Below are 23,316 nucleotides of genomic sequence, written 5' to 3'. Positions count from 1 at the left end.
AAAAAAAAAAAACACTGATCTCGTGCTACGCTATTTTGGAGCAATGCATTTTGGGACACCAAGATGGCGTCCTCTATGTTGATGTAGGTTGTTGTGTTCTCAGTGATGCAGATTGATTCTTTGTAACTGAAAGAGTTTAAATAACTATCACACTGCTATGTCGCCGTTTAATATGGTAGGTTTTAATTTTATCCGGGGAGGGTTCACTAGTCTCGGTGTTAAAATCGGAAAACACAACGGTTTGTCCGAGACGCTTCTCTGGGGAGCTGCAACTCCAGTGAGGATCCGGGTCCGAGGGTACACTCTGGAATCCGGTAAAGATGGCCACGGTCAGTTTGTTTGTTACCAGCTTCCACATAGGACCCTGTTGAAGATTCAAGGACCGGACACAAGCCCGTTTCTCCAGGGGATTATAACCAATGACATGAGGCTGCTCGAGGAGCCTGGGTGCACTGCTATGTATTCACACATGCTGAATGTGCAGGGACGAACCCTGTATGACATCCTGTTGTACAGGTGAGAAATTGTTGCACTTGTTTGCTCAATATTTCTCATTTGCTCACCTTTAATTAACTATAAAGTGACACATCTTTGCTGACAGGCCTGGAGCTTGTCGTAAGTGAGAGAAACAGACATGTATAGAAAGTGAAAAACATGTCCTGCAAAAGTAAATATTCCTGGTAGATGCTGAAATGTTTCACGATCCTTCTTTCCAAAGAAGCTCAAGCTCAGTCAGACTGAACGAAGAGCGTCTTAACTTATTCTTAACTGAATATAGGTCAGACTGGTCCATGTTAACACTTCATATGCTTTCATTTAAACTATTACACTGCGGTTTTGCCTGAATTTATGTGAACATTTTTCTAAACTGTTAGGCCTGCTATTAACCAATGCTTCACTCTCTGTTGATCTGTTCCTTAACGGGATATAGAAAAATACTTTGGTACAACAAAATGCAACACACATAATTTAAATTTATAAATCAGAATGATTGAGAATTTTCCATTTTTAACTTTTAAGTTATTTTGCAACTTTTCTTGCTATTCTCTGTTGTCTTCAGTTACAGATATACAGGCTGAACTATAGCTGGCATTAGATAAGGCACAGGGTGCACCCTGCACAAGTTATCAATTGGACACAGAAACACCAGACAGTAAAAATAAAGAACATGCGCACCAAAGAGACATTTCACGCAAGCATAGCTAGACTATGCAAACACCATTCAATCTATTTGGCCTGGTAGGCTTGTTTCCACTAATCCCTGTCATGCACACAGCTTATACAGCCAGGTTATCATTCAGTTATCTAAAAATAATCAACATGGGATGTTACATTCTCCATCACAGAATATTTTTTGTTCATATCAACAAAACAATCTTCATCAGAATGGCTGAACAAGAAAATAATCAATTCCAGATCTTAACTTAAACTGGTGGGACCTTCAAATAGTTCTATGTAGATATGCTTGCAAAGCCAAAACTTGTGAATGAAGTTGCAGGAAATGAGGGAGACCCGAGGTCCAATTAGCGTAGAAATAAATATATTTTTTAAAGGGAATCTCATAACTCACAATTTTCAGATCCTCATCCAGGCCAGTTGGCATATAATTATTAATTGTTGCAATATAAAGCCTGCACATACTTGCTGTATTTCCCTCCAGTCTGAAAGAAGCAGAAGGAGGACATGGTGTTTTCTTGGAGTGTGACAGCACAGTGGAGAACTCAATCTTGAAACACTTGAAGGTGTACAAGATCCGGAGAAAGTTGAGCATCAGCCTCTGTCCGGAGCTGTCTGTGTGGGCAGTACTTTCACAGCAAAGCAACCCAGATCAAGAGACCAGAAAACCTGAGCTGTCTGCCCCTGAAAAAGCAGTGGTATGGGAGGCTGATCCCCGAGCTGTGCAGATGGGATGGAGACTGGTGTTGCAAAATCAGTTTAACCCCTTGGATATCATTGCATCTTGTCAAAAAGGAGATACAGTGGATTACCACAGACATCGCTACTCAATAGGTACGATAATGATTAAGAAGATAGTTTTTGTCAGACAACAATAAAGAGTTTGAGTAGTCTTAGTGTATGCTCTTGATATTCTGTGACTTTCATTTTTCCTCTGCTTCCATGCAGGACTTCCTGAGGGAGTAGACGATCTTCCCCCTGGAGTCGCACTACCGCTGGAGTCTAACCTTGTCTACATGCAGGGTATCAGCTTCAGCAAGGGTTGCTACATCGGTCAGGAGCTCACGGCCAGGACTCATCACACTGGGGTGATTCGGAAACGCCTCATGCCAGTGCGCTTCTCATCTCCGGTCCAACAACTCGAGGAAGGAACCGCACTCCAGACGCAGTCGGGCAAGCCAGCTGGTAAACACCGATCGGGCGTCGGGGAGCTGGGTCTAAGCCTAATCCGCACTGCTCACGCCAAAGAAGTGTTGACGCTGAAGTCTTCTGACGACACCTTAGTGACACTTGAGGTCTCTGTGCCAGACTGGTGGCCTAAAGACGTGAAAATTAACTGAAGAGGAGGTCGTTTTATAGCTCCTTGAAATGTGACATGGATCACATTTGACAGATTCATGACCGGCAAAACCCTCAAGTAGTTTGTTACACTGCCATTGCTTTAAACATGTTTTTTTCTGAACCAAAACCTACTTATTTATCGCTTATGTATTGTTTATTATTGATAGAAAATTGTATATCTAAAAGATGATGCTGTGTTGGTGCCTATTAAAAAAAATGAAGATAAAAGCAACACAAACACTATTATTTCTGCTTTTTATATGTCAGGCAAAAACAAAATTCAAACAGACAAAAGCGGGACTTTAGACAGCAATGAATGTCATTGCTTTATGACAACATTTTTTATACTTAATGTGGCACTTGTTTAGATGTTGGGCACAATTATTCCTGATAAAGGAGATGCTGCCCTCTAGTGGACTGTATTGTGTCTCTGATCTGCTGTAGCAAGGTTTCGGGTTGCAAAGTCGAGGTTGAATGATCAAGCCGCTTAAAGTCCTCGTTGCACAGTAGGCATTCAATAATGTGGACCACTCTCTGTAGATCGAAGGCAGCGTGGTAAGGTCCAAGAGCGGTGAGGGTCTCTGAGAGATGCCGGGAGTAATCAGAGGAATCTCCAGAGGAGCAGGCATTCAAAAAGGCCATCCGATTTTCAGCAACAATTTTCAGAAAGGAAGCAAATTCACTGTAGTCAATGCCAGAGCAGGCTTTCATAATGACCTGGAGGAAATATCAACCAATAATCACTATCACATTTTAAGCATTTCTTGCATATTTCCAAATGATTGTATAATCTCATGTACACAGTACCTGACAATGCTGATGCCATGAATCCATTGTGTTTCTCCACTCCTCTATCTCTTTCTGAACAGAAGACAGCTCATTCTGTAGGAACTGCCACATGATGTCAATATTGCAGCCATTAAGCCAATTATGATTAATGGAGATGGTGTCCTCCTATTAAAAAAAACCAAATATAAACAAAAGCTAAATTGTATACTTTGATATCATAAAAAATGTTCATTTATTTTCATAATTTGGTTCAAGATGTGAAACTAAGATTCTTAGTGGAATATTACCAGTGTTAGTTTCTGTTAATTTCTGATAATTTTGATGATTATTGGTTACAGCTAAAAGAAAGACTCAGATTTTGCAGTAAATTAAACAACTTGTTAAGCCACACCAAAACATTATTGACTTTTTGAAGAAACATGCTGATGAAGTTAAAATATGAATTTATAACAAAATCTGGAAGGAGTACGAATAATTTCGGTAAAGAAGAGTGTTGCTTTTTATCTGGTGTTCAGATAATGATTACATTCATTGTCTGGTGACCCAGAGTCTGGAGGCAGAGTGAAGAATCACAGAATTCAACTGGGTTCAAGTCCAGTGTCACACTTCTACAGTCACTGGTGATTTGGGGAGCAATGTGGTCTGCTGGTGTCAGTCTACTGGCTTCTATCAATTCAAATTCCAGCAGGGGAATATACCACAATATTTTGAAGCACTTAAAGTTTCCCTCTCCTGACAAGTTATATAGGAGACGCAAATTTTTACAGTCAAGCTTGGCTGGGCACCTAGCCAAAAGAATCAATACCTGGTTAATGATACTGTGCTTCACTGGTCAGAAGACTGACCAGACCTCAAGCCCACAAAGAATCTAAACGGTATTGTTAAAATAGGAAGAAAATTATGAAAGGCAGCAGACCAAGCAACTCAGATGAGTTGGAAGAAACTAAAGCAACCTGTGCTTCCTTTAACACTTCAGTAGTTGCATGCTGATTTCCATGCAGCCGCATTGATGCAATTACTCAAAAGGGGCAGAAATATATGACTGTCATGAGCTGATTCGTTTCACTTTTGAATGAAATTACTCTTTGAATATATCCTTGCCATATTCTAATTAACTCAGATGCATCGTTATACAAATAATGTATATTTTTTTCACTTCTCACCAGATTATAAACTTGGTGGTGCCAGCCACTTGGCACAAAAATAATTTCACCAGCCTCTTGAATTATTTCAAGCGGTTGGCAAGCTTCTTCAAACTGTGGGAAAAGGCCTCTGTCTTGCAGTTCAGCTGAAGTAACATCATACGGGAGGTTTCCATGGGTGTCTCGTAGAAAGTCCTCCTGACCCGGAGGATACAACAGCCACTTCTTCCTGCCACATATATTTGCAGACCAGCTGTACGAGCGGAACACATCAGCATGGAACGGGGTCCTGGAGACAACAAGTACAATGGAGTTTTCCCCAAGAGATTGAAAAGGTAACCCCTTCCTATGGTATCAGTATAGTTGGATCATACATTAAGATTTTTATACCATGAGCCTTTGGGTCCCATGTAGACAAACCGGTAGTCATCCACTTCAAGTGTATCCCAGTATTCATTAAGCCAATCAGAAGAAAAGAAGACTGGTGTAGTGTAAACATTATGGTCTGGAAAATCCCTGTTAAATAGGATACATATTCCACGTCATTCCAGATGTCTTTGTTCATCACCTTATTTGCCTCTATGATGGTTTATTCTGTGGGGCTTACTGTGTATTGCTTAATGTGTAAATTATGTAATCTGATCATAATTAGCAAGCTAACTTGGAATAGGTGTGGGACAGTATGAGATTTTCAAATTAAGCTAAAAATAAAACAACACAGCTTCATTTTATATTCACTCAAAAATATAACAAAACATTGCTATAATTTCAAATAGAGAAACAAAAACCAGTAATATATATTAATAAAACCTAATATAATAAAACCTGTAATATATATTTTTATTTTCATTTTGATGCACTTGACAGCTACATTAAGTAGTAACTTAAAGCAGCTACTTGACAGCTTAGCAGTATCTATAATGTTGCAGTTTAAAGAATTTCAGACAAAAAAAAATACATAATTTCTATCTCATCACTTTCTTAGTTTTTCAAAATGGTTTGCAATCTTGTTTTCTACCTTATACATGCATATATACAAGAGAAATTGTATTCTTCTGAATAATCCCTGTACCTTGACATATGCCAGTCTTTCAGATAGAGGCATCCTTTGGGTGATGAGTGCCCATTCTGGATGTACTCCTTCCAGTAATGTATAAATTCCTTCAATGGCATTACTTGTTTGGGGTTGGCATTGTATTCCTTCGCATTGCAGTTTGCAACTGGGACAGGAGTCTCATCTATAAAAAAAAAATAAAGTGGGACAGAAAATACAATAATAATAGTCAGTTAATATGACGATGTTCGTTGCAACTGTGGATGAATAAATAGTCTTGTTATTTACCAAACTCTTGCAGCAGTTTCTGAAAATTAGGTTTGCCTTCTTCTGTCACCCATTGTTTTCTACATTTCCAGTCTTCTGTGAATCTTCTTGAGAACATGCACGGGTGATTAGGCAGCAAATACTTCCTGAAAAACTTAGAGTAGCTCAGCTCTTTGTCAATGTAGTCAACAAAATGCGAAGACCAAAACTGCTCATATGACTGTCGCGGCATTTTGACAAGGCTGCTGCAGTTGTGGTACGCTTCTCTGTCCATGGTGGTAAACAAGACCCCGGCTAACAGGCTACCAGGCTTAGCCAGCTGCTACATCGAAAAGCGAGTGAACAAATTAGAATACGTCCGCCATCTGTTTTATTAGAAATTCAAATACATTTTAAATACATTCTTTTTTTCACTACGACAACAGGTCGCCATATGGCTAATATTTCTTAACGACGAAAACATAACACCGACACCTTTTCTGCTTATGTCAGTAACATTGGCATTTAGTTTCTTTATCGCGAAGGCTGCGGTTCCTCGGATGTATCCATTAAAATGACCGTCGTAGTCATAACTCGTTATTGAACCCCTACCACAAGAACAGTGACGTTTAACTGTGTAGTGCAGACATAGGCATAGACGAACTAACGCCGCATGTGAGTGCATGACCTCACGTTAGGGAATCGCCATGTTGTGGGTGGCATGTAGGAAAATCAGAGTGACTCCAGTATTTGCATTTTATTTGATATTTTATGGAAATGTGTTTAATATAAACAAATAACCTAATGCAAACTGCCAATCCCCTTATGGTTCTCTCTGTCTTTCTCTTTTTTCTCCCTTTCTCTCTCTGTGTGTGCGCGTGTATGTGTGGGAACGAAGAAGATACAAATATTTAAAGCAAAATAAATTTTGCTGACTTCTCTTCACCAATTACACGGAATTTGCTTTTTTATTGCTTACCATAGTTGTGGAATGTTATTCCTAACAAGCAGTTGCAATAACAATGACATTATGATCATTTTTGTTATTGATTACCACTTGAATACGAGTAAGAATTTTATATCTGCCATGTAATGTTATTTTTTGTTTTGTTTTGTAACGAATAGTAAACTGTTTCAAAGAAATTGTGTAAATGATGTAAAATTGTAAACGATTTAAGGTGAAGTTATAAATTATTGAAAGTGAATTTTCTAAATTATGAATGTTGCAGATTGTTTATAGATGTTTGTCTGTTTTGATTGACATTGTTGGTTTAATGGTATTTGTACTTTGTAATATTTATTTTTTCTTTGTTTTGTACGTCCCTGATAACTGTTTTAAACTTAAACGAATAATTCAAAATTATATAACCCTGATCTGATGTTTTACCTAATGTACTTGTGCTGCTTTACAAGTTTAACTTGCCACTCGAAATACGGCGGACACGCTCGCGTTTGTTCAATAGGTGACAAAAATCTAGAACTGCTTTCAAGTCGGAAAGTTAACTCGCCCGTACCCGGGTGTGACATCACTTCCGTGATAAACAACGTTACACGGAAGAATACGTGGTAACGTCATGCCCAAGCTGGTGTTTTCGCTGTTTATGTTAGGTTGAAAAGACATTTAGCCAAGAGTAAGCAGGGTACTTTAATGATAATGGCATTTTGTGGCGTGGATGACAAAACGGAATTTGTCTGATCAGGCGCCTAATCCGAGTTCATTGGTTTGCCTGCTTTACTTTGAGGAAAGTATGTTCCTAACCAGGACACACGTAGATCACGCAGCAAAGCAGACTCGTAATATAACTGTGTAGATTAGCCTAGCAGCAACGTATGTATGTTGGCTCTGAAACCTGTCTGCTTTTCATCTAGGTGAACTTGCTTCTCTGCTTTCAAGATGAGCCGGGATGCTCCCATCCACAGCTGGCCTGGCTCTTATTACTTGAACAGTGAGAAGAGGTGGGAGAGCGGAACCCTGTCCCTCACCAGGACCATGGTGCGCTTCATCTCAAGCCAGAGCAAGGAGTGTCTCGCCAGCTTCCGCCTGTCCAGTGTCATGGAGATGAAGATGGAGTCATCTAGTTTCATCTTCAGCACCCTCACAGTGCTGGAGGAGGGAAACATCAAGCACTGGTTTGGTTCTCTTAAGCCCAACCGGGTGGTGGTTTTTAACGTGCTTGAGCATTTCTGGAGAGAGCGGCTTCTTTCACCCACCTCAGAGGCTCGAGGGGCCGAGGGCCATCCTTCAAAGGGAAGGGAGCTGATCAGCCTTGTAGCGGGAGCTCAGAGAAGACTGGAGGACACTGGCAGAGTCCTCAGCCACCAGGGAGAGCAGTTTGACAACATGATGGAAGGATTGGAGAAGATTGACTCTGATCTGGGTGTTGCTGATAAGTAATGATCAATTTTCTTAATTTAGCTACTTTTACTATATTTTTTCTATAAAAGCTGAAAACAGTAACAACGTAAGTCACATGCAGATCACTAAAAAATGAACACAAATAAGTGCATCTATATTAAGTGGAAGGAAAATGATACATGGCTTGCAAATCTTTTTTTTTATCCCCCCCAAATATAATCTTTGAATTGTTGGATGCACATGAAGTCACCCCGTTCCTGGACCAGTTGGTTGCTTTGTTCCAAAACAATTTTATCTTGCACTAACAGTTTATGTTTGATGTCCTGCTGCATGCATGATTTCTCAAGACTTTTTCTTAACAGTGGCTTTAATCTTGCTACTCTTCTGTTGAGGAAGAAAAGTGATCTTGTTTCCACTTGTGTTTCAGGAGAGGGCTGGGTTTGGCTATGTGATATTTGTACAGTACTTAACAGGTGTTGGTTATGCCTAATATTTTGCATCCATTGTTATTATGGTTTGTTAAACTTCAGCAGAGAAACAAAATGGGTGGTTTGATCGGTTTTACATGGTGTCGAAATTGTAGGAAAATGTAATATATAACATTGATTATTGCCCATATCAGCAGTATTAATTTTGAATATCAATATCAGCCCACATTTTCATATCACTTTATCCTTAGTTTGCAGTTGTCCTTTCTCTTAGAATGTTTGAATGATGGAGTGAATAGTGTAACCACTCAGTTGTTTGGTCTTCATAATGTTTGCGCTCTAATGTCTGGTTCTTGTTTTCAAACTTGGGGTCTTCTGAAGGCAATTGGTCAGGCTGGATTTCATTTAGGATATCAGTAAAGGGGGCTGAAAAGAAATCAACGTCTCTTAAGATTTTTATTTGTTAGAATGTTTATTAATAGAAAACACATTTTCTCCCTTTAACTTCACAGTTATATATTATTTTGAGTTGATCACCAGTAGTTTTGTCAGATCTCAATAAAACATTTTTAAGTTTGTGACTATAACATAAGAGAGCATAAAAAAAGTACAAAGGTTACAGGTACTTTTACATGGCACTTTATGTTATCTGTGTCTCTTCAGACTTCTTTCAGAACTTGAGTCTCCATCCTGGTGGCCTTTCGGCAAACTCCCCTGGAAGACTCAGCAGGAGGCCAAGGCTGAGGATGCCTCCAAGGCTGCAGCTGCCTTCTCCGCAGGCAAAGTGTCCAGCAGAAGCAAAGTGATCACGAGTATCCCTGCAGTGGTGTCCAAAGGCGGAGACTCGGACTTGAAACCTGGTTGTTTGCTGGTGCTGGTGTCCTCGCTGGAGGTGCGAGACACCAACTGCCACCTCCTCCACCGATTTGAACGCAACGAAATCGACGAAATTAGGGTGCACAGCCCCTACGAGATCACAGTCAGGCAGCGGTTCATAGGGAAACCAGATACATGTTACAGGTTTCTGTCAGCCAAGATGCCAGAGGCCATGTCTGTGTTAGAGATGCAGTACAAAAAGAAGATGGAGTTTACAAGTGAATACGTGGCCTTCAAAGCAACTCCGCTTTCATCTCCTGACAAAGAAGGGACGATCTGGAACGACGGTAAAGCAAATGTTTTTTGTTCTTTTCTCATGCTGGGCATACCCTACCCTGACCACTGAGTGGCAGTAATGATCTATGTTCTCAGCTTGAAGCATTCAGAAGGGCATCCACATTGAAAAACATTTCACCACAGTTATTGGTGTTTCTTTGTGACAAAAATATATTCGGATGAGTCAATTCACCCTGATTGCCTCAGTTGCTGCACTCAGAGTTTGCTGTCTGGTTTTCTTATAAACAACATATTGTATTCACTCTGCACTTTTTCACCACCTCCACCCAATGGAAGTAGATTTGATGCAGAAGTGCCAAGACACAGAGCTCCCAGTGGAGGTCCCGGCAGGAGAGCTGTCCCAGCTGCAGGTGCAAGCCCTCCAGCCGTCTGTCAGTCAGGCTGAGGCCCAGGAACTCAAGCAGGTGAGAGAGCTGGATTTCCATTCCCCGTATTAAAAAAATATGGCTGCACTATGGAGGTCTTAAACAGGGAATTTGTAAAAACAAAACAGGTGGCTGAGCTGAAAAAGCCCACATGTTGTCTGCATAGTGTCTCAAAATGACGTTTGCTGTTATTGTAAATAACCTTACAGTTACAGCAACATGTATTTTTATGTTTCCATTCCAAGCCACAATTTTCTGCTATGATTTTTATTTTTTATCCCATGTATTTAAATGTTATTTGATGAGCCCACAAACCAAAAGTCCATCCTGGGTTTAAGAGAGGAAAAGAAGTACGGTCAGTTATTTGGTCAGTGCCTTTTCCATTCAGTACCTCACAGCACTGAGAGCTGTTACAGACATGGTCTGTGGTGGCAAGAACTAAATAGTGACGCAAATTCAGGCGCATTGCGCTGACATTTTTTTCTTATGTTTGTGACTCACTGCTTGAGGTTGCTGAGATCTTGAAATTACATGTGAAACTTACAGTCACCCATTTTTGCCTTGTTCCATAAGTTTGAAACATGTAAGACTAAAATAAATGAATGACTGTAAGATTTACCTACTGCATACACTCAATGGCCGCTGTTTTAAGTACACTTGTTCATTTGCTTGAAATCAGTCAATTATGTGGCAACCATCTATTGCATCCAGGCATCTACATACAGGAAGCAATAAAATGTGGAAGAAAGAAGGTCAAAGACACTTTTAACATGGCATTCATGTTGGGGCCAGATGAACGGTACTGTTTCAGAAACATTAGATCTGCAGGGTTATCATGCACATTCATCTCTGAGATTTATATGATACTGTCTAAAATAAAAAGAAAGTATTCAAGGAGGGCTAGGTATGTTAGCAAAAAAGGCTTTGATGGTAGCCGAGAAGAACTCCACGGTCTACTTCTAGTGTGGTTGCTAACCATTTCCATCCCATTATGACCACAGAGTATCTTCTAATGGCTACTTATAGCAGCATACAAAGTATCAGATTATCTCAAAAGAGTCAGTGAGTTTTACTCTATGCTAATGGTCTCCTGGGTTACCAATTCTGTAATATAAAACAACTTTGGGATGTTGTGGAACGGCATACTAGCATCATTAATGTGCAGTCAATAAATCCGCAGCTACTGGAGGGTGCTATCATGTCAATATAAATCACAATCTCTGAGAAATGTTTCTGACATCTTGTTGATTCTATGCCATAAAAATGTAAGGCAGTTCTGAATGGAAAAGGTGAATCGAGTCGACAATGTACTATGAAAGCATACCTAAAAAAAGGCAGATCAGTTAAAGACTCTAGTACTCAGTTCAAAGTCATGTGATAGCGTGTGTGATTCCAGAGAAGCCAGAAAACTGAAGACCCCAAAGCTCCCTGGGCCACACATTTCTCAAAGTCTTAGGTTTGACAAGTCTACAAGAGTTCCTGATGGTGTTACAGTATTCTTTGAACACACTTCATGACTATTCTCCTATCCCTGTGATTCACTGTTATGACCCTTCACTATAAATTTAGTTAAATATTACACAGCGCTTCGCTGCTGCTTTGGCGTAAAAGCTATGTCTTAAATAAACGTTTGAAACCATTTCCAGCACTGGGCTGGCCATAAAGCTCAGCTTGGCCATTGTGCTTTCAAATGTTTTATTGTCCTCTGCTGATAAGGGTTCACAGGCTGCCAGTTCCAGGACACTATGCAGTACTAGTGCACACACTACGCTCCTAACGTAATTCAAGATGACAATCTCGTCTTAGATACACCGTCTTAGACAGTGTATTTAGGCTCGCTGTTCCGAGGCCTGATTTAAGTGCTGATACCTACACTGCACTGCCGTATGGGGGGAGTTACAAGGCATTAGTAAAAGTAGAATTAAGAATAAAGAATATATATTTGGTTTAACACTAGACTGGAAGAAGATAAATATTATTGCCTCACTAATATGGCAAAACTTAAATCAGAATAGTGTGGATTTGCTTAAATGTTGCTTTTGCAAGGACATCACGCTCTTAACTTTTTCCCTTACTACTTCTGCACTTAATCTGCAAAAAGTCAGTAAACTAGCAATCATGTCATAGATCAGTACAAAACGGAACTTTTGAAACTGAACCATGTCTGAATGTTGAACATTTACTACAAAATAAATGTGATGAACCATAAAATCTATTTACTATTTGAGACACAAAAATCTTTTGTTCCATGCAGACCTGTAATGTGTTGAAGTTTTTATTCGTTTTTCAGTTTTTCATGTCTAAACTACCTCAACAATTTTCACTCATATTATTCTGTGAGCTGTAGCCTAAATGTTTAATTTTGGAGGTTTTTTCATGATTTATAATCTCGCTATTGTGTAAGCAATTACTGAAAATACTGCAAGGCATGACGCTGTCATGTCATTTTAGTTTAGAGTGTGAAGTCACAGACCTGAGTGGAGTAAAAGCACGTGTTTCTTGGAGTGTATTGACATTATCTGCTTTCTAGTTTGTTGCCTGTGACTGTTTTCATGCCCATGTGGAATGTCCACAGAAAGCAGTTGGTGAAAATCTGACATCATCTCAGCTGCTACACGAGCATGGTTTGCGTGAGTGTGTATAAAATAATACAAGCTAGACAGTTTGGTAAAGTTTGAAGTGAGTGTTTATTGAGTTTTGTGTGGCAGAGTGCAGTATATTTAAACTGTCCTCCCATTAGTCATCACAAACAGTTTTTAGACCGTGGACATGTAGTCACAATATTCCCTAAACTCACAGAAAGTAGTACATAAACAACACTCCCCTGAGAGAAGATAGCACTTCTTTCTTGCTGTGTTGGCAAGCTGTGGCAGCTGAATACCCTTTATATCCTCAGTGTTAACTTATTGCATCATAGATCCTCAGACATTGAACATCAAAACATATTCCTTGAGAGCTAAAGAAAAAGATTATAGTGCTTTAAATTAAGACTGATGCCCAATGTATTTGCAGACATTTTAACACCCAGTCGAAAATGCTATGCCTATTAAAAAGTATTCATACCCATAAAAGTTTTTCAAACATTTTTGCCATAATGATTTCAAATTTCAAAGGATTTTATTGGAATTTTATAGACCAACATGAAACACATGTACAATGTGAAACAAAGAAATTCTTTTGGGGTCTAGGGACTGCAGTTTTTGCCCATTCCTTTTTTAAAAATAGCCAGAATGCAGTCAGATTGGCCAAAGAATATGCTGTGATTCAAATCAATTCCATCTCTGGCTTAATGTAAAGGGTTGAGGTAAAAAATGTAGGCAGACCTTTACCTTCTAGAATGTAAGATTCTTCCACCTGAGTGCATATCTGCTGCTTGCCCCTGCCCTGGGCCTTCTGGGTTTTTTTTTTTAATTAAATAATAGTCAGTCTGGGTGGACAGGGATGTCTGCGATTACAAGGAGTACCATTGTGTTATATCCTCTGGATGTTTGGTAAAACAGTGCTCTGTTAGATGACAAATGCTTGGGGATGTTGTTATAACCCATATGGGTGTAAGGCAATATTCACACTGGAAGACTCTAGTTTGTAAAATTGTTATTACCTTGGTTTCTACTTATTTATGCATTTTCCTTTGGAGAACTGTCAGCCGTTTTACCTCAATCACATTTTGTATCTCTTTTATGCAAAAAGCAGCACAATTTTGAGGGCATTCAACTGCCTTGCTTTCTTGTCATGACAGTTTGTTATGCGACAGATAATCTGTGAAAACACAAATCTCCTCCAGCTCCTCCCTGACCTATTACTGACAGCTAAAGATTATGAGCTACAGTGCTAAAACCCATCTTGTACCTCTGATTGGTTGTTTTACTGGGAGAAGGCAGATTAATTAAATGATTCTCAGATAGTCTCTCAACATATTGACACTCTCAACAAATATGTACTTTTTGTTAATAAAAGATGCATACTGCAGCTTTAATTTCATTTAGGAGGGAATGGTTCAACAGATATCTGTAATTTAAATGTAAGATAAGGCAGGATATATCCACAATATCTGGTCTGACAAAAGGCTGATTTTTATTATAATCTAATAACCCCCCCGCCCCATATAGCGCCCCTGACTCTAAAAAACTGCTCTCTTGGTTAGTGATTTTGAAATAGTCATCCCGGTATGTTGTTACATGGTTACTCGTGCTCTCAGGAGGCTGAAATGTGAAAATATTTACCCAACTGAATATATCCTTCTGTGTGGTGTTATGTTTGTAAGCAGATGCTGATGCAGCTAAAGAACCTTGCACTGGAGGCAGAGTCGGAGCTGGAACGCCAGGACGAGGTCCTGGACGTCCTGACGAGCTCAACAGACCGAGCCACCATGCACATTGGGAAGCACACATGTCGCATGAAAAGACTGCTGTAGAGGAAAGACTTGGAAAAAAAAGCATGTCGCTTCGTGATGTGCCTTAGATGGCCTTCTGCTTGAAGAAAGCATTAAAAACTGAGTGCATATCTGCTGCACGCAGTCTTGATAGTCCTTAAGATTTAGTGCTACTTAAAGATGTAACTGGATGGATCTCTAATTTGTAGGGCGATCCTGAGGTGTCCCCACAAGTCTAGTTTAAATATTACTTGCTGTGAAAATAGAACTTTGGCTCTTCAATGCAATTAGGCAACACATACCTTCCAAAGTTTGCACTACTTCTTTAACAAAATACTGTTTTCAATCTTTATTTATTTAGCTGTTTAAAATGTATTTTCTTTTAATGTATGAGTTTCCGTTTGCCAAATCAGAGTTTAACATTTCAAAAACATCACTTCCAGCCTTGTAGTCTCTTTTTTTTTCATGATTTGGAAGGATACAGTTAACTTCTCTGATTTCATGATTTTATGATTTTTATGATTTGGAAGGATACAGTTAACTTCTCTCTTCCCAGTGATGCATTTGTTCTAGATAATGTATTGTAATAATTCAATGTTATGTTTCTCAGGTTATGTTTCACTTTTTGAAAAAGAGTCTCTGTCTCTTTCTTATGCATGTGTCAGTATGACTTATTTTACAGAAATAAGGGAAAATGTTATTTGAAAAAAAAATCAATATATAGTTGAACACTAATGAAACTTTGTACATTCTATGAAAAGAGAGAAATTACACATTTATCTGTAAGATTAATTTATGTTATGTTATGTTAACATTATGTATCCTTTGTTTTTCAAACTCTGAACTTTTATGTTTTAACCTTTTACATTTTTATATGCTCTGGGTGATTTTTTTTTGTCTGTTTTTGTGAAAGAAAATGCGAGAGAGGTTATGTGTGTCATGAGATAAAAAATTGACCTAAACTGGAGCATGTCAAAGTACTGTACCTTTGAAGCAGTATAGCAACTTCTGAAATTACCTATGTCTATTTCTACTGTTAACTTAATTTGTCATTGGATGTAAATAAGTAATTAGCTTCAAATATCAGTAAGATTAACCTAATTTCACTTCTATTGTATGCACTGAATAGCATAACATGTGCAATAAAATTGAAATAAGATCATCAAATATACATATTTTTAACTTTTAAGTTTTTGTGGAACCTCTAATTAGCACATTGAATGGTTTGTTAAAGTAACTGTTACATTATTACTTATTACAGTTGCTGTCTGCAGAACTTTCTTCTTTTTTTTTTTACTGCTCATTGATTTTCTTCACTCCTCTTGCCTACTTCCATTGAGTGAAGTAGGAAATCAATACAAGCCAATAACGTCTTTTGACATAAAACTGCTTAATATCATTTAAATTATTTTATTATGTAATACCACTAACATGTCTTACTTTAAGCTGGTCTTAATTGCTTTTCATTTTTAGCAACATTTTCACTTTATGAACGTTCAAACTTCAATGCCTTGGGCCACCATTTTATTCAGCGCTGATACCCAAGAGAAACATTTTATATGATTGCCAATTCTCTGCAAGTTTCCACTGCCTGGTCAATAAAAAAAAATATATATATATATTTTTTTTTTCAGAGGTAAAATAAAAACTAAGCATTGTGAGCCACAAATTGGAACACAATTAAAAAGAAAACGTCATCAAATTGATATATTCCCACCAAATTAGTGTAGCCAATACCCTAATGCCAAAGTGTTGTAAAAGTTTACATTTGTGTCATAATGTTTTACATTTATAAATCACAGTATGAAGTATGTATATTTTGTATGTAAACATGTATTTTCCATGAGCAGTGAGGTCTGAAAACCAACCCAGATGGTCTGTGCTTGCTATTGCTACCAGCTGCAGGAATACTAATGCTAAAGTTTCAAACTTGTTCGCAAAAAGTCCTATTTACACAGAGAAAATTACCATAAACATGGTTTTAACTTCTTTGGAAGATGTTTACATTACTCTGTGAACAGATTTTATCAACAAGTTAAAATGCTAATTACAAAACTTTTAGTGGAAGTTGACATCATATAAAAGGCATGATTTTATTTGTGTAAATTGTGGTCTTAGACATCTTCCATTATGTGGCTGTTGTTTAGGTTTTAAGTGATGAAAATCTATTAAAGCAGTTTAATTTTTGTAATGACATTTTGACCTTAACATGATCAACATTTTGTGCCATAGAACTTGGTATTAAAAGAGAGGTATTCAAAAGAAGGCAGACAGTCTCATTCCAGTCTGGTCCCAGTGAGCGTAAACTTATCACTGCCATGAAAAATTGGATCATGAAAACACTTAGCACAACACAGAGCTCTTACTCTTGTATGACACCATAAATATTCTTGCCCAGATGAGAGTGATTTAATTGTGGGCCATTTATTTTGTTGATTCCACTGATAAACAGTGAAATGTTTGGAAGTTCCGAACTTCAGAAGCACGGCACATGGTTTCTTGAATTCCAACCTTTAAAAAAAGAAAAGAAAAAGCTTAGGGAAACAGACTACACGCTGGCGTGGTTTCGAAGCAGCACTCGCAATACGAGGAAGTGGCGGCGGTCTCGTCTGACCACAGATACATGAGATCCGGCTTTGCCTTCTAAACGGATGGTATGGAGACACAAGGGATTTTGTTGGCCTTGACTTCCAAGCCTGTTTACATGATAGTCCTGTGGTAAGAGCTTTCATTCAAAGAGGCATGTCTCTACTGAAGGCACATCACTCAGTGCTTACAAGGAAAAAAAAAAAACAGCTCGAGACTGTGGGCAACGAGGGCATGAGGGTTGCACTGCACTCCAAATGATGAAGTCATATTTCTCTTCAATTGGGTTTTCGATGTGTATTAAAAAAAAAAAAAATCTGCTCTTTTGTTCAATTTCCACTTAGCATTGTAGACTCACTTCAGTTTTAATACATAAATTATGAAAGCTAATATTACACATTTGAAAGTATAACTTTTGTGTTAATTAAGCCAGACCTAGACACAAGAGTGAATTACTACAGAAAATCTTGGTTTTAGTCTGTTTGGCTTTATCTGAGTATAACATCCTGATTCTTGACTCACATCTTGGACAGACCCTTACTATTGCAGGTGTTGCTACGTTTTCTTTTGCTGTGGGAGTTTCTGGTTTCAGGAAACAAGGTCCTGCGCTTAACATTAGAACTGGGAGAATACATTCCTGGAAAGAAGGTGCCTGAGCAAAACCAGGGAGTCAATGCGCTCTTGCACATAGAAAGTGGTATGACTCTTTACATCAACACTTTCTGTGTTCCTCTTACTATGAGATGATTTTTTCTTCTTTATTTAGGCAAAGTTATATATCATATATAAGTTAGCATGTGGATTTCTATTTAACCTTGATTTTATTTAATGTCCATATGTGCAAATATGTTGTTTGGATTTGATTCTATCTATGGTTTCTATCTACTCATGAATTTCCTCAGCATGGCTATTAAGGTACTTTCCCAAATGCTGAGCTGCATGCTGAAATCTTGTGCTGTTGCTCATTGTAATGTTTTTTGTTGATCTTTCAGTGGCTTGACTCTTGGTTTTCTGGCTTTTCCCATTTCTGTGCAACATTGATAACATCGACAGGGCCAAACCAAACTGGCCGCTGTTTTGTACAGCAGTGTCAGTCTCAAATTCACTCCAGGTGAAATCTGACATTACAGCTAACCATTTAGCAATTTAAATGTGAACAATGTATTGTTTGCTGATTGTATTACTTTTGCTTAGGGTGCTATGCCTCCACCACAGGCATTGGTACTCGTAGTGTTGTATTCTACAACTCTTGAAGGAAAAATTTAGAATAAATATTGTAATAGAATAGTTGCTTGGAGACCTACCAAACTGGCACTCGTAGGCTTTTTAAAGGAGCTTACTATGCCCATGTCTGACAACAGTGATGAATTTACAAATTGTAATTTTCTCTACATACTCAGATTCTGCCTTACTTATGAAGGTAAAATTGCATTATAGCAGCGCAGCAATCAAAATGTGCTTTAGAAGACCTTCTGAAAAAAAAACTAACTTTTTCTTCAAATTTGATCAGGATCCACCTATGTGCACAGGCATAGCTTAATCTTCTTTGCAGTACTTCTATGCAGTGCTTATGCAAGCTTTCATTTTCTCTAAATACTCAGTTTGTGTCTTACCTGTGATTGTAAATGTGCACTACAGCAACACAGCTATCAAAATGTTATTTAGAGGACAGTGTCTGTCACTCTACCCAAACTTTGTAAGACCATCTGTAGTTAGTTCATTGGCAAAAAGTCAATTCAGTTTGATGCTATGTGTGGTGGATGGATGCAAATTAAAATACTGAAATACAATTACACTGCAGCTGTATTCAAACTCTCTTAATTTGCCTCAGATGAGAAAAAAAACAGACACAGCTGAGGCTGATTTTTGTGGCTAACCATGTAGAAGGGACATATGTAGAGAGCTGTGTTTGATTTACTGCAATAAGAAGACATTTTGTACTCACAGAAATCTAAAAATGTATAAAATGGATAAAAAACAGCTACAGTTACAGTTAGGTGGTCTGGGTGTTAACTCGTTAATCAAGCTAGTCAAAGCTACAGTATGAAGTGTGTTGAGCACTCTTCCCTCAAAACTTGAGTTCTTACTTACCTTAAATCAAAGATTTAAATTGAACAATCCTGAGTGATAGCTGTTCCTTTTCACCTTTATTTGCATCAATTAACGATGTGGGAAAACTTATCTAAAACAGCAGTCCATCAGAAACTCTTGTTCCAGATGACATGACACATTTTAAGAGCGGTATAAAGAAAAATTTTAATTTTAAAATTAAATTGAAATTAAATCAATTGAGCTTTATCGAATTTGATTCCCTTTTTGATGACAACATCTAAAGCCTGTCTATGTATACCTCCCCCAAGCAGGTTGTCAGGGCATCGGCCATTTCACATAGCATTGGTACTTTTACAAGTCGGCCCCCCAGAAACCCTTAGCGAGTCTGTTTTTAGTGGCTCTTACTGCAAATGGAAACACTTAACTCCCACAATAAATTACCTACCAGACTCTTGCCACACTGCAGAACCCCAGCGTTTGGAGCTATGGATTTATATTTCATTAGAGTGTATTTAAATCTGCTATGTTGTAACGACTTTGGTTGAAATTAGCCGATAAAAGGGCTGGAAATAAATGAGTCAAGTAAAGGTTGTTGCACCAGCCAGCAGGGGTTGATGTCTGATTAAAGCTAAGGATGTGTTCCACAGCCACCTCTTTGTTGGCTGACACCAGGGTCATTTTAGGATAAAAATACACTTTCCTGGTTACTTATTTTCTGTATTAAGTAAACAGTCATTAGTATGACAGGCCATTGATCTCAAGGCATTAAGTCTAAACTATTGTTTATGCTGTGGCAGGGTAATTAAAAGGGACAGTCATATTGCCTGTGCTGTCTAATAGTGGATCCATAACAAAAACAGTAATAACAGCACAACTCCTTGGGGTCAAGGTCTGGACACCACTTAAACATGCAGAAAAGCATAGCTTGCCTTAAATCGCTGTATTGGATGTTAACTCTTGTTAGGAAATAAGGCCCTCATTTAGGTTCCTTGCTAGCTGGGAGCCTGTTAACAAATCCTAATTATCATTATAGCAAACATATGTATTACCAATCACTCAGTAGTTTGGTAAACTACTGAGTGATGTAATCACAGCTGACCAAACAGATTGTTGTTGAAATATTGCCCTGCTGTTATAGGTATGATGTGACGGCATTGTGTGTTCACCAAGAGCTGCCACAAGAATAACAAACTTAGTTGAATTTGGGTTTTGCGTTTCAAACCCCAAATTTGCAGCGTCTGGGTCAGACAAAGGATGGTAGCCATGGACAGCATGCATTGGTTCTTTGCCTTATGGTAAAATTTGTCAGTATGATCTTGGAGATTAATGTAAACATCCACAAATTTCTGAATACACAAGTTTGTGAATACCCCTAAAACTTTTGTGTCCATTTTTTTTTTGTGGCAAAGAATGGCAAAAGGAAAAAAAAATATATATATATATTGAAATAAAACTAAAAAAAAAAAATTATCAATTATAAGGTAGGTGCTTTGGTCATATTTGAATGATCTCTCCAAAAAGTGGTTCAAAAGCTATGCTGGGACAATAGACTGCATCTCTAAGATGCAAAACCAAAATTCTATACATATGGGAAACACATATGGGAAACTAACTCTGGAGACTGACCAGAATACACAGACACCTTCCTGAAACATTATAGTGGTGGCAGCATCACATTGTGGGTAGTCACTTTTTTACATGGGGCAGATTAACTGGATGGAACTAAATGCAGAGCATTCCTGGAAGACGCCAGCTACATACACCTGCCAGAGGACACACGAAAGTTCACTTTATATAAGACAATGACCTTATTGAAGCTTTTCATTAAAGCATAAATGTGGAATAGTCCAATCAAAGACCAGACTTAAATCCAATTGAAAATCTCTGGATGCATTCAGGTACTTCCCTTACAATCTGACTCAGACTTACCTATTTTGCAAAGAATAATTATGAAACTTTTTAGTTTCCAGATGTGGTTTTAACTGGTAGAGATACACCTCAAAGTTGGTAAAGCCAGTAAAGCTGTTTCCCAGAACACAACTGTAATTTGAGTGAAAGGATGTTGTAAGAAACTATTCACTTGTTTTATCTGAATGCAAACTTATGTCCTTATTTGTATAAAGGGTCAAAATCGATCCATTATTTTCTTTCCTACTCACAGGTATGTACTTTGAGTTGGACTATCACAAAAAATAAAATTTAAATTATTTAGGTTTGTGGCTACAGCATGACAGTATTTGAAAAAGTTCAGAGTACTTTTGCAAGGCTCTTTACATGTTTTGAATGATCTCTCCAAAAAGTGGTTCAAAAGCTATGCTGGGACAATAGACTGCATCTCTAATGAGGGTGTGGACCATCAGCTTCAGGCTGAAATCATTTTCTTTTAATAACTTCCAAAGTGAAGCCGGCAGCTTAATGTCATGGGCTGGAACTTTTGAAGTCAGTGAAACCACAAATCAAGAGAATAATTGTAATCATTTTTGGTTTGGGAGTGGGTTTAAAGGAAGAACAAAGGAAAAGTTCTGGTGTGATCTTGGATCAGAAATCTGTCCTTGAGTTTCAGAGCAACTAAAAACATATTTTTTCAGGTTGTCTTCATTTAAAAAAAAGAAGGAAATTAGTAACAAAAGAAAAACACATTTCTATATATACAAGGTGTCATGTTCTTGAGCCTATTTCAGTTTTTTTTCATCCTTACAGTTTTTTTTAAATTTTCTCTTTTAGTTACTTTGTTTCTACAACTGCACAGATTTTTTGAACAACACGTATTTTGTAAAGACCTTCCGCAATCCCAAATAGTTTGTTCTTGTAATCTCAGTTGAGTAGCCAGCAACTATGTAATTGGAGAAGATTGAGTACACACAGCAAAACCATAGCCTGGTGAGCTCTTGAGAAACTGAAACAAAGATTACCAGATGTTTACCCTGCCCTTCCATATGCAAAGGGAAAGATGAACTTACCCAGTGGCTGCTAGAGGCAGACTGAATGAGTGACTACTACTGGTAAGAGAAGCTACGATGCAGCTTGAGTTTGAAACCAGTGCAAAACAATGACGTTTTACCTTGTTTGGTTTTCCTCTAAGAGGAAATCTAGTGTTCCTCAGGATATTACTCAGGAATCCCCTTCGACTGATGGAAACCATGAAGCCTTCCAAAACAAAAGCGCCATAATTCAGCTGTCTGGTTTCAATTAAAGCATATTAAATATCAAAGACAATCACTCCCATTTTTAAGAGCAATTTTTATGGGTTCCTGGTTTATTTTGATTGGAAATTTGTGGGTGGAGCACATGCTAATAGATATGGAAAACTTGCACCTGTGGTATAGCAATGTTTTGAGTGTCAGAAACACTGACTGTTTGCATACTTTTCGTCTGAGAGGGAGCCTGGCTTTATCCAAGGAACAATTCCAGACTGGGCCTGACCTGTGGGATTGTCTGGAATAAAAATCTGCACAGTATTTGTGAGATTGTAAGCTTTGACTTGCTGTGTGTAATTTATGTCATCAATCATTGTTATTGACCAGCCTCATCAATAACAAAGCAGCAGGTTCTTTGGTAAAAAATAGTGACCATGCATGGAATTAGAATTTTATTTATTTATTTATTTTTTTACTGACATGTCACATTAAAATCATGTCAGACATCAGACTTTAAAAATTGAGTTTCACAACAATGACCACACAGCAGTTCAACTTTACAGATCCTATGGAGAGGTTTAAAATACGTCAAATACAATTCAGCAAGATTGTTTTTTCCCACATTGTTCACTATCATAAATAATAAGTGCACCTACTCATGGTCATTAGGTAAAACTGATGACTTTTATTTTTTGATGGGTTTAAAACAGGACGGTATAATACAGCATCTTTGTGTTATTCCTTCCTGTTTTAAACACATTCTTGTTTGAATATAATCCTTTCAGGCTACAGAAAACAAGAACTATACAGTCAAGCTTAATCTGTTGACACTTTGAAATTGCTACAATGAATCGTACTATTGTTTATTTCTTCTTCATACATTTATGAATAAGTAATGTTAACTTAAAAAACTTATGACTTTAATTAGCACAGGAATAGCAATTGAAAACTGCCTATCTCAATATGTCTGTGTTGTTTCTTTGTGCGAAACCATGTGTGTCGGGTGGATCTTTCACATTCCATCCATTCTGGTGATCGAGAAGTGGAATCGCCATGTCTATATGTAAACACACCAAAAAATTGAGTTTTTCTCCACCCT

The 23,316-nt window shown here is 38.0% G+C and overlaps 3 protein-coding genes across 4 annotated transcripts; 2 read left to right on the top strand and 1 right to left on the bottom strand.

Moving 5' to 3' along the window:
* Nucleotides 1-157: 157 nt before the first annotated feature.
* Nucleotides 158-2,738, top strand: iba57 (iron-sulfur cluster assembly factor IBA57). The gene is made up of 3 exons (XM_055032798.1): nucleotides 158-516; nucleotides 1,661-2,010; nucleotides 2,125-2,738. Exons 1-3 carry the CDS (start codon nucleotides 158-160, stop codon nucleotides 2,514-2,516), a joined length of 1,101 nt encoding a protein of 366 aa, XP_054888773.1. The 3' UTR covers nucleotides 2,517-2,738.
* A 20-nt stretch (nucleotides 2,739-2,758) lies between these two features.
* On the bottom strand, nucleotides 2,759-6,440 carry jmjd4 (jumonji domain containing 4). Its single transcript, XM_055032790.1, has 6 exons — nucleotides 5,791-6,440; nucleotides 5,521-5,686; nucleotides 4,839-4,964; nucleotides 4,470-4,737; nucleotides 3,325-3,471; nucleotides 2,759-3,234 (listed from the first exon to the last, which is right to left on the bottom strand). Exons 1-6 carry the CDS (start codon nucleotides 6,041-6,043, stop codon nucleotides 2,899-2,901), a joined length of 1,296 nt encoding a protein of 431 aa, XP_054888765.1. The 5' UTR covers nucleotides 6,044-6,440; the 3' UTR covers nucleotides 2,759-2,898.
* An 854-nt stretch (nucleotides 6,441-7,294) lies between these two features.
* On the top strand, nucleotides 7,295-15,631 carry snap47 (synaptosome associated protein 47). 2 transcript variants are annotated; one of them, XM_055032792.1, is made up of 5 exons: nucleotides 7,295-7,494; nucleotides 7,618-8,139; nucleotides 9,196-9,695; nucleotides 9,985-10,109; nucleotides 14,338-15,631. In XM_055032792.1, exons 2-5 carry the CDS (start codon nucleotides 7,643-7,645, stop codon nucleotides 14,482-14,484), a joined length of 1,269 nt encoding a protein of 422 aa, XP_054888767.1. In that variant the 5' UTR covers nucleotides 7,295-7,494; nucleotides 7,618-7,642; the 3' UTR covers nucleotides 14,485-15,631. The 2 variants fall into 2 exon arrangements, with proteins under 2 accessions (XP_054888767.1, XP_054888766.1); XM_055032791.1 differs by having other exon boundaries at nucleotides 7,295-8,139.
* Nucleotides 15,632-23,316: the final 7,685 nt, after the last annotated feature.

The sequence above is a fragment of the Poeciliopsis prolifica genome, unplaced genomic scaffold (assembly GCF_027474105.1).
Source record: "Poeciliopsis prolifica strain line A6 unplaced genomic scaffold, Auburn_PproV2 SCAFFOLD008, whole genome shotgun sequence".
NCBI lineage: Eukaryota > Metazoa > Chordata > Actinopteri > Cyprinodontiformes > Poeciliidae > Poeciliopsis > Poeciliopsis prolifica.
The sequence above is the reverse complement of the archived record's forward strand: the minus strand, read 5'-3'. Positions and strand labels throughout refer to the sequence as shown.

Bases quoted from the DNA above. Each gene is read 5' to 3' on its own strand.
- iba57 (XM_055032798.1), top strand. From the start codon at position 158: ATGTCGCCGTTTAATATGGTAGGTTTTAATTTTATCCGGGGAGGGTTC. The intron at 517-1,660 runs GTGAGAAATTGT...ATTTCCCTCCAG, and splicing joins TATGACATCCTGTTGTACAG to TCTGAAAGAAGCAGAAGGAG. The intron at 2,011-2,124 runs GTACGATAATGA...GCTTCCATGCAG, and splicing joins CAGACATCGCTACTCAATAG to GACTTCCTGAGGGAGTAGAC.
- jmjd4 (XM_055032790.1), bottom strand. From the start codon at position 6,043: ATGGACAGAGAAGCGTACCACAACTGCAGCAGCCTTGTCAAAATGCCG. The intron at 5,687-5,790 runs GTAAATAACAAG...TTTTTTTTATAG, and splicing joins GAAACTGCTGCAAGAGTTTG to ATGAGACTCCTGTCCCAGTT. The intron at 4,738-4,838 runs GTATAAAAATCT...TGTTGTCTCCAG, and splicing joins ATGGGACCCAAAGGCTCATG to GACCCCGTTCCATGCTGATG.
- snap47 (XM_055032792.1), top strand. From the start codon at position 7,643: ATGAGCCGGGATGCTCCCATCCACAGCTGGCCTGGCTCTTATTACTTG. The intron at 9,696-9,984 runs GTAAAGCAAATG...CAATGGAAGTAG, and splicing joins AGGGACGATCTGGAACGACG to ATTTGATGCAGAAGTGCCAA. The intron at 10,110-14,337 runs GTGAGAGAGCTG...GTTTGTAAGCAG, and splicing joins AGGCCCAGGAACTCAAGCAG to ATGCTGATGCAGCTAAAGAA.